Source organism: Glandiceps talaboti, chromosome 1 (assembly GCF_964340395.1).
Source record: "Glandiceps talaboti chromosome 1, keGlaTala1.1, whole genome shotgun sequence".
Taxonomy (NCBI): domain Eukaryota; kingdom Metazoa; phylum Hemichordata; class Enteropneusta; family Spengelidae; genus Glandiceps; species Glandiceps talaboti.
The window spans coordinates 18418455-18432506 of record NC_135549.1 but is presented as its reverse complement, the minus strand read 5'-3'; the positions used below and the strand labels follow the sequence as shown (position 1 = coordinate 18432506).

Here is a 14052-nt window from a genome sequence, read left to right as displayed (position 1 = left end):
CTCTATTGATCACAGTGTAATCTTTCACTCCCTGATGTATGATTGTAAATATATTGTTGATAAGACCCAGGCTGGCTAGTCACTACACAGATAATATGACACACACTTACTCACTCATCACTTCACTCAGACAGTAAGCAAACAACTCCAACATTTGATGTTAAATTAGCAACTACAACACAATACAACATTGCAACTTTGTTTATTATACCAGATTAGATATCCCACAGTTTCACTATCCTCATGATCCTGTAGACAACTTTAAAACTCCACAGGTGAAATGTACACTAATTAAACACCAGGGAGTGAAAGATTACACTGGGATCAATAGAGAAACTTGCTGCTAGTAGGTAGTTTTAGCACAGCTTGAGACAGACTAAGAGATACAGTTGGTCGAACATTGTATGGCGAAATATATTAACATTCATTGACTTTCGAAGCTGTATTGAAGTCGCAAGTTACATCTTGTTAAACACCTTTCGGTCTGGATGCATACAAGTACTTTCCTTAGAAGTGAATTCTCCTTCGCTATCAATGTGTAAAGGAGAGGCGTTGCTGAGACTCCATGTTGCTTTTATAATATCAAGAAACATAATTTACCTTAAAAGAGGACGTTGGGATTCCTGAAGTCTATTGTACAAAGGCAACTTTACATGTAAACTTTATATTCAAGTCGTCAGTAAGTTAAAGTATTTGTTTCTTTGAAAGTGTACACCAATCCATCATTTGTTTTCATGAATAACAAACAGTGCAGGATAAAGGATACTCCGTGGAATGTGATCTCAGATGACTTCTTGTTGGTTTTATATACTATGGTAAAGCATACGGTACAGGAAATACTAGTATATGGAAAAAATTGATGTTACAATAAAAAAAAACATAGACAATCAATCAATCAAAATTAATGTAGACATAGACAAACAAACTTAAGAGAATCAGACTGGCACACTCACCCACCAACCTATTGCACACATCAGGCAAATATTCACACTCACACACACACATCCATGAACAACACAGGTTACAGACAACAACATTGCATGGGGCCGTGCAATTACACACACACACAGATGAACCTAGTGCATGCAACAGTTACTGTACCACTGCCAAGAAATCACGTATTCCATAGGTAGACATCTATTAGATATCTTAAGACTGGCTGACTGACATTAGACACTTGCAATGTTACTATGTCAAATCAAGTAGCTTCAGCTAACCCCCCCCCCCCCCCCTCAAAAACAAAACAAAAACAAAAACACACACACCAAAAGAACCAACAACAAACAACCCACACCTAATATAAACCTTACCAGTAAAAACCACATCAAAAACTATCACACAGTTACTATGTACATTTCATAAAAACTCATTTTATTCATTAAAACATAATATCCTTGAAATTGGTCAACGATGGCATTGTCATCTATTTTAAATGAAACAATTCATATGGGATCATACCTGGGGATAATACAGCTTTATCCAATTTGGAACTCATGGAAAACCTTTGTTAACAAGTAATTTGTTCAAGAGAATGATTGTTTTGTGACAAATAATGAGCAGAGTTAAACACTGGAAGATTCTCCTTCCAAAAGTTGATGGAGTCTTGGCACAGCAATTCTCATATACAAGTAGTACACTAACCTCTCTGGAATATGTACATGAACATATAGTCGTAGAATTGGTAAACCAGAACAGTTTACAAAGAACACGTTTTGAAATTATTCAAAAAAAGAAAATGAAAAACTACTATGTGTAACGGAACCTTACAAAGATACAGCATTGTTTCGTTTAGTTTGTTTTCACGTGTGCACAGTCAAGGAAATACCGATCTGAGGATCATTCTGTATATTCACTAGCACTATTGTACTTTGTATGTATGTCGTATATGGTACACGTGTATAACCTGGCACGCTGTGGTTATCTCCTTAGGATAATATCATGGTACTCTGGCAATCCTCGGGACAATGCCATCACATAAGATACAACTGTTTATATAATATACATGGTGTTCTCTCTCACCATAAAACTTGAAAACATGAATCTGTTTAATTCAAACATTACCGAAGATTTTTTTTTTATAAAATCATTCAATGAAGAATATGTTGTAGCCAGCTGATTGACATTCAATCAGAGCTTGTGCATTCTCAAATATGTTAAAGACAACGGAATGTTTACAAATACCCCCCTCCCCTCCCCACCCCCTTTCAACAAGGAATGTGAACAGAACAGGAAGGAGACATCATCTAGTATCAGTACTAGAATTGATTGGTAGACACAGTTGAAAAATGTCCGTATTTGCAAAATAGGTGGTTTGATTCCCGACTTGCTCTTTATTTCCAGAATTTCCTGTATAGTTGAAGACATAGGCCAAGGTAGGGTTACTTTGAGGATCATATGAACCCAGCTGAAAACATGAGGGTGGGGGGCTGGGTGTATGTAAGTTTCATTAGATTATTGGACGAGGTTCAATAATAACTGGTAACATTCATCTCACCTTGAATCAAATTAAAACTCCGTCCGTAAACACTTTTTTTTGTCAAAAGTAAATCTCAACAAATTTTTTTTATCTATTTATCCATTTCACGAGAAATAAAACACAGATGATGTGTTGACAAATTAAAGGTGGTGGTCGCACACAAGTGAGGGGAAGGGGAGGGAGGCTCGAGGGGGTAGGTAAGTTTAGATTGGCAAAGTACATGTTTTGTACTTCACAAACATCTCTACTAGATTTAAACAGATAACATTTAGGTTGCAGAGAAAACAAGGTTGATAGAAAACTTGGGTAGAAAGAAAGAATACATGAAAATGTAGGTTTCTACTCATCTATGGAGGTAGTCAGGTAGCTTTACTCAAATCCAAGGGAGACCTGATTTAAAAACAAACCAAAATCTTTTAACACTTAACAATACTTGTTAATTTAACTTGTACGTACTTCAATGGGAAAAAAAAAAGTACTTTCAACAAAATGCGTCCAATTTATCTTTGGACATTTCATAGTTGAATACAAAATATGAGGTACTTATAACATCTTGTACCAACTTGAAACAGGTATAGAAGGTAGAATACTCAATTACACTGAAATACAATTATTGTAAGTTGTAAGTTACAAACTCTGTACAAGAAATAAGCACCCATTACATGAAAATGATACAATACACACCTGTATAGTATGCTAGTAGACTATCGGTAAATGTAAAAACAAAAAAGTTGACCAAAGCTTGACATTTCAATTTTCACTGGTCTCAAGTTGGAGATGAACATAGCAAAGATTCTTGATAGGGATTGCTGAGAAAACCAGATGGTGCCTGTACATACCATGTGTGTTCAACTGACCCTTGATACCTGGTCTTCTTTTTTGGATTATTTGCATGACATCATGCATACAATGCGAAAAAAAAAGAAGCTGTCAGTAACCAGTATATGTCATGTGTCTTACACATGTGTGTAAAACCATGTACAACACCCCCCAAGATGCAGCAGTGCTCCAACTTGAGAACAAATCTTGAGAAATTACAGAATTAAAAAAAAAAAACCAACAATTATAAATATTTATTACAGTACTTTATAAATACACAAAGCTTAAAAAGGAAAACTTTCTGTGATAATCTTTACTTTGAACAAAAAAAAAAAAAAAATGAACTGATTGACAACGCTGTGGGGAAAAAAATCAAATATTTACAGATAGTAAGCCCGTGTGCTCGGATGACATTGCACTCAATAAATTCTCAACTGGGAACTATATAAACTTGATAATCATTTCTTTCCTTTTTAAATTTGGCATTCTGATAATATCCTACTAAACTATCAAGACGATTGAATCTCAACTTCTATAGGCATGGAAAGAGCAGACGCTTTTGCAAAGTTTTTTTTCTGTTTGAGTGTAAAAAGGAGTATTAAAATGTCATCTTAGAACTACAGTACATTTTTTTGCCTTATTGGAAGTTTTTCGTGATAGTAAAGTTTTTTTTGTTTTTTTTTGTAGATGCCTGCATGTATAGATATGGTTTTACACAGTTAATAGACCCACATATTATATGGAAACGAACAGGAAGAATGTTGTAAGGATCTGGGCTTTCCCTAGTCTGGCAGGTATTGCGCTGTCTAAGTGTCAGCATTTTTTTTTTTACAGTCTTCATCAATCAATCAATCAATCAATCAATCAATCAGTCAGTCAATCAATCAATCAATCAATCAATCAATCAATCAATCAAATCAAGACTGTTGGGTGACAACTAAACATGATTTTAAAAGAACCTCAACTGCTGTGTTGCTGTAAAAAAAAATAAAATAAAATAGGAATCATGCGGATTGTATGAATTTCGGAGAGAGTAGCTACGAGTACAAAGACCACTGATTGCACAATACTAACATCGACTGCTCTCAAATACAACTCTGGCAGTCTATACGGACTTTTTAAAACTAACCGATACAACATACAGTAGCTCCTAACAACAGTTTGGTTGGGGGGTACCGTCAAACAGTAAAAAGGGGAACAAACACAATGAATGAACAGCAAATGTGACTTCAATTGACTATTAAAGCCTAATAGTGATTTTTTTTTTATTATAGGTAAAAAGTACCGGTGGTTTATTTTTATTTATTTTTTGTCGTAGTTGGAGAGAGTTTCTTATTTACATGGTATAATGGTACTATTGAGAGTAGTAGTAGTAGTGGTAGCAGCAGCACAGCAGCTGGTAATGGAGTATATATTTCAGGTTGGCAGTTTATTCCTTGTTTTATGACCTCGCGTCACTCAGGTCTACACTTTTGCCAAATAACTTGACGAGCTGATCTTCATAGTTGCTAATGTTCCTCTTCATGACATCCATACATGGACCAAGAAGCCTCTCAAAGGCACCGACATCGAGAACTGGAAAAATTGAGAAGAAAAAATTGTTACCATACATATACCAAGTGCTACATCAGTATTGCCTCCATTGTAATTCAATGGGGGATAGCGCCCTCACATTCGGGCAATAATTTGCCATATTGCGCCCAGGCACACTTTGCCCAAATAAGGTCAGTTGCATGAATTTTTGAGCCACTATTTTTTCCAAAATACGATTTTTCTAATGCATTTTTAATGCTCCATAGGGTATGTGCTAAATCCCTTACGGATCTGATGTGGGTTTTGTGGACCTTGGTAGTATGACTTACAAGCCCTTGAGCCCTTCCCAGGGTCAGGCCCTAACACCATACAACCTCAGTTTGCAAACCCATATCTGCTTTGTAAAGATTATTATCATATGCCCAGTATCAATTCCAATGTAATTCAATGGAGAGCATGCGCATCGAACCAGTGGCAATAATTTTCCATATTATGCCCCGGTACACCAGTATCACTCTACACAAATATGGCAAGAGGCACACTCATCGATGTCTGTTTGCTCAGTGATTTGGCTTTGTTAATTTCTTCACTATTTTTATGTTTTTGCAAATAAAATAATATTTCAGAGCCAATTTATGTGATTACGTGATTCAAATGACGTTTGCATGCCACTACATGGGGTATATGATAAAACCTTTACGGTCCAGATATAGGTTTTGTGGATCTCGCTAGTACAGCTTACTGGCCTTTTTGCCGTACAACCTTACTGGCCTTTTTGCCATACAACCTTACTGGCCTTTTTCGCCGTACATACAACCTTGAGTCTGCAAAACCCATATCCGGCCAATAAGCCCAAGGATTAATATACAATGACTACAACAGTGTAATGTGATGTGAACACAACAACTGTCCCAACCATTTTGCCATACACCTTGCATTGTTTATACAGCACTACAAGATGCAAATAATAAGGTCACACCTAAACAATGTCTTCAGTCATTTCAAAGCGTACAAGTACACAAGTCACTAAATTCTGAAGTAATGCAAATGTGACAACCTGGAAATGAGTATTTTGACCTGGTATATTTGAATCATAGCAATGATCACCGTTAATTAAATCATCTGCAGATTTACAGCCTTACAACAAGACGGTAACAACAATATCTCATTTGTAAGAAACTATAAGAAGTGGAATGAATATGGCGATATAACGAGAGCACCGAGTCAAAACAGTTCAAGTATCTCTTAATAAACACAACATTCAGTCAAGGTTATATAGACAACTTCACAGGACATCATGACAAGTACAACAGACATTGTCACCTCAATATGCAAATTGACAGACACTGTGTAACATCAGTAGACTTTTGACGTCAGACATAGCTGATACTAACCATATAAATATTAATCATGTACATGACAATGAGGGGACGGTACATTCTACTTACATGCACAATTTGTATTTTTAGCAGCTGCGTAAGCAGAAGCTGCACGGGGTTTGTGTGTGACCAGTGCCAATTCTAAAATACAAAGGAAAAGGTTATAGTCAGAGGTATGTACATGATTCTCAAAAAAACAAAACCCAAACAATTCAACACTATTACAGTCTTGTCATGTCCATGGTTGGTTGTTAATAGCACTATGTTATATTTTTCGTCTGAAAACTACAACTTACAATTCTGATCTGACTTAAGGCTGCACTAGCTGCAACTGAAATTTTTTTTTTGAAAATATTTTGTTTCATACAATAACTTACTCATAATATTGTACACCCTGAACAGTATGGGTGAATGTCTATTTTGTATACATGATAAATCAGATCAAATTGATTTTTGGGTCCATACCCAAAAATCAGCGCCCTCAATGGCGATCACAATTTAAAACCTGTTTTACAATACTAACGGATAAGTTTGACCACTGATTAACATGTGCAATGTCTAATTACTGGTATTTTAACACTTTTTATTGAATAGATTGATTGAAAAATGATACTACAGTTACAAACTAGTGCAGTTTTAACAGTGACACATTCAAAACCAAGCTTTCGTTCAAGATTTAAACTTGTCTCTACACCACCTACAGATAATATTGACCACTAATTATAACAGATAGTGTCTTTTTATAGTTATTTGACCACTTTTTAGTGAATATATCTTTGGTTGCTTGATAAAGAAGAAAAATCCCAGTTGCAGCTAGTGCAGCTTTAAAATGAGGAACTAAACTCTATAGTAACCACATAATGTACTAGAGTGACCAAGTAGTAGTACTATATCATTAAGAGTGATTACTCTACCATGAGACTTTTTTTTTTTTTGATAAAACCTTATGAAGAAAAAAAAAACAAGTTGACATACCGCCGAAGTACTGTCCCTTTTCACATCTTGCTATTTCTACCTCCTTTGTTGGATCCTCCTGCAATTCAACAATGTCAGATTAGAAAAACGTCCGCCATGCACCCCTTCTAGAAATATCACCTTCTAACTGTTACAACAGTTGTATGTTTATCTCAGCCTTGTTTGTGTAATATCAACAAAAGGATACAACTTTATACTCTTTTTGCACCCACTAAAAAAAACTCCAGCAAAGTGTCATTTCCACATGATGACATGGATCAGATAATCAGTGAAAATAAAGGAGTCCTCCCACATTGCAGAGAAGAGAATGACACTTCACTTCAAATTGCTCGAGTACACTTCACAAGATTTTGAAAATTTTGAAATCTCAAAGACAACTTTGTAGTAACTACATCATGTACACAACCTCTAATAGTAAAAATTACAATCAATTTACAACATTTATGATAAACTATGTATCTAAATTTATTTTTTAATAATGGGGGAAAAAAGACAAATTACCTAATTACACACACATGCACTTACAGTTACAGAAACCAGACAGAAAGAACCCAACACAGTGTTAAACCCGACACCAGAGGAGAATAAAGATTTACATTGAAGTTTAGAAAGATAAATTAGATTTGTAACAAGAGCACTTGTTACAGCGGATAAGGTTTATGAATATGAAATGAAGAATTCTAACAGCGCCCTCTAACAGCACACACAGAGAGGTTACCCAATGTAAGACAACTTTACTGTCATTTGAGTTAACCATGTTTTGTAGAAAGTGCAAAAAAAAATTAACATTATTTTCATGCAGTTAGCAGGCACCATGGTAGTGGCAGTGCTGGCTATTAGGATGGACTGATGGTGATGTAGGACAATTTAGTGTATTTTTTAGCAAAATGTCACGGTATAGACGCCATGGCAATTTTGTCATGTCCACATTCTGGATACTTACGGCATACTGAACATGCAGATCGTGGTACAAGGAGTGGTCCGACAAGAAAATAGGTATTTGGAGAATGTGGGTAGTTTGCAAACAAGTTATTTGGATTGTGGGTTCATTGCAGGTACAGAGCATTCACAAAACATTTTGTGGCATGCATATATATATACGGAGCAAAAAGAAAAACACATTCATCATTGGTTACTACAACAGCAATACGAAAAAAAAAAGTCAATCTTTGGGTTTACAAGGAACAGTCTTTTATCATTTGGGTAGTGATTTGTTAGTACGGGGATTTCACTTTGTATGCGGGGATAGACAGATGATTCCATCAGGGTTCAGGAATCTGTTGCCATGGATACATTGGGGAGTAAAATCAAGGTGTGCTGAGGAGTACTATTCAGACATCAAACTCAGTGGAGTATATGAGAACTTGTTAGACTGATCAACAGCTGGTTAATAAAAGGACAATACAAGAAATGAAACTACTATAGTGGACATTTTTGGATATCTAAGACACAGGATACAATAGTCTGAAAAGCTTGGCCCTTTTTACTACCCCTGTACACTGCCTAAACAACGAATGATTCAAAGGAGTGTACACAATAACTCTTGCAGGCCAATGATACAAAAGTTGCCAAGAACAGTTTATAACCCCTATGCCAACCCTCCACCGAAACCTTTCATCCAACTCAACACAAACAAGTGCTATCATGCCAACGCAGGCACTAACAATAGGTAAGGAATTATTTTTTTTTACAGAAATATACCCATACACATGTACTATAAAAGGGCAGCAACACAACCCCTGGCATTTAGAGATACCGAGACATACTTAGATACTTCAATTTGCAACATACACCTCTGCCTGTGAAATTACCCTTCTCATCTGGAGTAAGATTAAGTTGCTTTTTTTCTGAATGTCATCTTGAATAAAATGATAAAGTTGACATTTGCATCGCTCTACATCATGCTTTTATTGTATTAAATGGAAAAGAAGCTGAAATAATGAAATACTGCAAATATTGTCTATTCCTTTTGACAGGCACTTTAACTTCAAGTAAGCATTTTGTTCTTTTGTTGCACACACAAACACACACAGCACTATAATTGTAGTTCGGTGTGACCTGACACTCACCTGACTTTTCATTGCAATCCTAACAACACCTGACTCCACAAAGTAAAAGCCATCTCCTTCATCACCCTATAAAAACACACACATAAAATGAGATTAAAAACACTAAAAGAAACTAATCACCGTCTTCCTTTGTGTATCTGTGTAAGTTTGCTTGTGTCTGGTGGCAGCCTCTTTTGCCCCATGCAAAACAGATATATATTGGGAAGGGTGGTTCATGTCTTGACATGATTATAATATGTATGAACCAATCCAAGTCCTAGCTTGACTGTACAATTCATTGCCGAAATCATAACTACCATCACTCCCTTTTCAAGAAAGTGACAAGAAGATTTCCCATAACAGCTGATCTTAAATCAGTCAACTAATAATATTTTTTATCTCAAAACCAGATCTTCGAAATTATGCATTAATTAAAGAAACAGGATTTTTTTTTTACCAAACTACATATAATGTATATTAAGCAGTCATTTCTTGTGTATAACTCTTATGTTATAACTTACGCCGCATGATTATAAGTATCAAGTGCAGAGACAGATGGGACATTTCGCATCTGAATAGTGTTATCTATTTATGCATATACATGTAACCTTTGACTTGGTGATGATTATAATGACAATTACAATGATCATGATTTAATCCACTCAGCCTTGACATGTTTCAGTTGTGAGAAATGCAGGTGCCTGGATAACTAATGTAGAAAACTCTCACTTGTACGCTGCTATGAATACTAAACAACATCAAATCAAACTGGCAGCAATTATGCAGTGTCTAACTTTACACTTCTTAGTACAAAATTTTACAAATGCGAAACGTCAACACGTCTGAAACGATGCCTATCATGTAATGCAATGTTGCATCAGATATTATTATAAGGTAAAAAAAAAATACATAAATAAACAGAAAATAAACACTATTGATAGTCATGACTGGCAAGGTTTAACAGAAAAAAAAATTGTGTGGTTCTGATTAGCTCAATTTCAGAAAAGGTGGGTGTAGGTAGATTTTGTATTTTGTATTTTTTTTTTCATATGTGAGTGTCTAGTTCAGGTAGTTATGTTTTCCGTTGTTTTTAATATGGTCTCTGTGTTATTGGTTTCCTCTCATCAGATGTACAGCCATTACAGATTTAAAGAACAGTTTTATATTGTCTTTTTAAGTTGATGTCAGTTTCCTCATCCATTATTTTTTGTGAGACTTCACAATTTTCTCTCTCTCTCTCTTGAATATGTAAAAAAAAGTTTAGGGTCAGCATGAGAAACTAGGTGGGGTCGGGTAACCAGAACCAAACAATTTTTTTTTTTAGGCCTAAGATGTAATCAAAATAAAATAAATAATTTATGAAATCCTGTATCTGAGTCACCTATTCTTTCCCCCTTACTGTACTTTCAAATGGATGTCAAACTCAATGGGACCATATGACAGAGGCAGGTGTTTAGTATAAATAAATGAAAGAGGATACTACATTTAACCTGCAGGTGTCATGTTATTGTATCACAAACCTGCAAGAAGAGGTTACAGATCATGCTGTAACACACTTGGATGACAATATCAAGTTGTGGCAAAATTGAACATAGAGGGCGCTATACACCAATACACAAGTATTGCTGATTATATTATATATACACATTGGTCATAATATTCCTCTCCTTGCAGTACTTGGCAACCACTAAGCATCCATTATTCTTCTGAAGTGAACTACAGTTTAATTGCACTATTTGAAGCATAGATATCTTTTAATGTGTATTTGAAACTACCTGTTCTTCTGCCCCATCCTTCCCATATATTTTTTTTTCCAGGGACTGGGTGGGTGGGATCTCGTGTATCAGACAAAATTACATGGCCAGACAGGTATAAGCCATACAAGCTATTTCATTTCAATAGCAGTGCATCAAGACATTTTTCAGACTTCTCTGCTAATCACATTTTGTGGGCTGCCTGGCTGTACAGGCCAACAACCTTGGTGGGGAAAGTATGTGAAAGAAATAAGACTATAGGGTTAGAATATCTTTTTACCTGTCGGATGATCTGATCGCCTGCATTGTAAGTCCTTCTGACAAGGGCATCTGCCAAATTCATTCTCTCGTACATCTGTAAATTAAAACATGTAATAGATCAGTTATGACTATTGTACAATGGCATGTAATTCAGTCCAGTTACCAACAACATTATGTAATCTATTTTCAAAAATATGTCAATCAGAATGGTTTACATTTATATTAGCAGTGCTGCAAATATTTTAGTGTCATACAAAATAGCATCTATTGGTTATTCTGTTACCAATTTCATACTTGATAGGCATGATATGAATGGTTGAAAGCTCTCTTCATTCTCGGATTCAGCCAACAATAACAATATCCGCACCATTGACTCAGTACATGGTGACTTGCATTTCATCATTTCTGTAGTATTCAACAAACAAACAAACACACAAACAAACAAACAAACAAACACACACACACACACACACACACACACACTCAGTTCTCCACATTAGCTAACAGAATCTCTATATCTAATTTCACTTCAAACTAATAAGGGATTCTGGAGATGATACAGACAGACGACAGATTGATAGATAGACGGACAGACACTCGGTATCTTTTTAGCTTGCTCTTCAGGTATCATGACATGTGTAACAGTTTGAAGACTGTACAAATTCCCCTCAGATCCCCCATCAAGTCACACTTTGCGTTTTTCTAGCTGTCCTGTAGTCATTCCAAGGAAGTACTTACAGAAAGTCATATATCTTTTGCCTTAGAAGTTAGAAGGAAGCTAAATTTAGACCTACAATAAATTCTAAAATGTAGATTTCATAAAGGTAATATACAAGCTTCAATAGACAATTTGCATTACACAGGTTCTGACTTAGACACACACCTTTCAACCAACAATCAATACTAATTTACTAAATTGTGTAATGTGTCATCTGAAATGTTGACATTCAAATTTCATATCCTAACAAATTCAACAGAGTATTTGTTTAAGCTCTAGAGATGGCACTTAGTGACAGAATGGAGTCCAAAACTCTAGACTAGTCTAAGATTACATCATGTTGACTCACATGTAATGCAACGACAATTAGCACACTTTTCTAGCAGATTTTCAACGCCAGATACATTATACATTGAGTAAAGACAGTTTAATGTAGTGAGAATTAGCACACTTGCCAGCGGATTTTTACACTCAAGATATATTTAAAGTTAACACAGCTAATGAAGCTATAGAGTACTGGGGACATCATTCAGGTAGAATTTCACCTCTTGATTACATCAACTTTTTAGTACCACACTTTTATTCAACAACATCACAGATTGAGATAATATCAACTTACGGTTAATGAAGCTAGCATTGGAACACTTTCCAGTAGATTTTCATACACCTTTCTCTTTCTGGCAGCGTTCTTCAATACAATTCTCCTAAATGATGATCGGTCCTGTTGGAATATAATCAGTAAACATTACTCTCAACTTCACTTCCGAGGGAATGTTGTTTTTTTTTGTAATATATCAAGAAAAAATTAATGTTGTGTACGCCGAGTCGTAGATGCACAAAATATTTACATATCATCACACTTCAGCCAAATTCCAAGGATAGTTTATTTTGATGAGATAAACACCTGGACACCATTGCCACCAATAGCTTGTAACATGTTAAGGTCTGAAGACAAGGGTATCGTCAACATTTTCTTCAGAAAAATCTCAAACATTTTTTGATTGTTTTTTTAATGTCAGTGAATTGTTGAAACTGACAAGTTTGAAGACTTTTACTCTCCTTTTTCATTGTTTGATAGAATAGGTGGTGAGATCAATAGTTCAATGTAGGATAACAAAAATAAATTCTTTCAGTTGGACCTTTGACCCCACCCTCACCCCCACCCCCACCCCACTAATTAAATTGACTAAAATGAAATGTTTCAGACAGCTCAATTGATTTCAAATCAGTACATAGTGCTATGAATACAAAGTCAGTATGTAATGAGGACAAAATAGTTCATTTGTTGACATTTTACTTTATTTTAGTGCCATCGTGAAATTTCTTCCATCTCTCAATTTGACATTTTTTTAAATTTTTTAGTCACAAATATTCGTATTAAGGGGTACAAAACAGACCCATAAAAAGTAAAATCGCTTTTGTAGAATGAGAACAAAAATGGCTCAAAACTTTGATATTACCAAATATCAGTGAAAATATAATATGAACCACACTTTGAAACACTACAATGCAAATGAGAAGAGATATGTACACGTGGTGAACCTGCTGACTGTAAAAAAACAGAACAGGAATTGTTAATTTAAAAGACTGTGTGTATACTTACAAGTGCCCATATGACACCCTCTGAGCTAGAAATAATGGTAGCTGCCCTAGGTGTATTGTACATAAGTGCTAGTTCACCAAAACTTCCTTGATTGTCATACGCACCAACATTCTTGTTATTTACATGAATTTGGTAAACACCCCTAGACATGGGAAAAAAACAAAACAATGTCAATTAACATATATTATCAATTTAATGAAGAACAGTTCTACATCAAATGCTGGGGTATAATTTGGTCACAGTCTGAGTGATATTATAATTTACATACATGGTACTACCAATTAAAAGTAGGTCATACTATATATTACCATACAATGAACACAAACACAATACATTTTCTGTATACTACTAGTGAGAGTTATTGATAGCATAATGGCTGACATCCCTAGCTTTAGCTAATATCTCCAATTAAAACATATTCTGACCACAACAAAGGGAGATTTCAGGGGTGATATTACACCATACTATTATATAACACCTCATTTG

General features: G+C 35.3%; 1 protein-coding gene across 2 annotated transcripts in view; it reads right to left on the bottom strand.

The window, feature by feature from the left end:
• Positions 1 to 1397: 1397 nt before the first annotated feature.
• LOC144444412 (cAMP-dependent protein kinase type II regulatory subunit-like) overlaps positions 1398 to 14052 on the bottom strand; it is a 50022-nt gene continuing 37367 nt past the window's right edge. For both annotated transcript variants that reach the window (XM_078133858.1, XM_078133934.1), the window contains 7 exons: positions 13567 to 13708; positions 12583 to 12684; positions 11265 to 11339; positions 9252 to 9317; positions 7183 to 7240; positions 6277 to 6348; positions 1398 to 4870 (listed from right to left, as the gene is read on the bottom strand). In XM_078133858.1, coding sequence (XP_077989984.1) covers positions 4737 to 4870; positions 6277 to 6348; positions 7183 to 7240; positions 9252 to 9317; positions 11265 to 11339; positions 12583 to 12684; positions 13567 to 13708 — 649 coding nt within the window. In that variant the 3' untranslated portion in view covers positions 1398 to 4736. The remainder of the gene's footprint in view (positions 4871 to 6276; positions 6349 to 7182; positions 7241 to 9251; positions 9318 to 11264; positions 11340 to 12582; positions 12685 to 13566; positions 13709 to 14052) is intronic.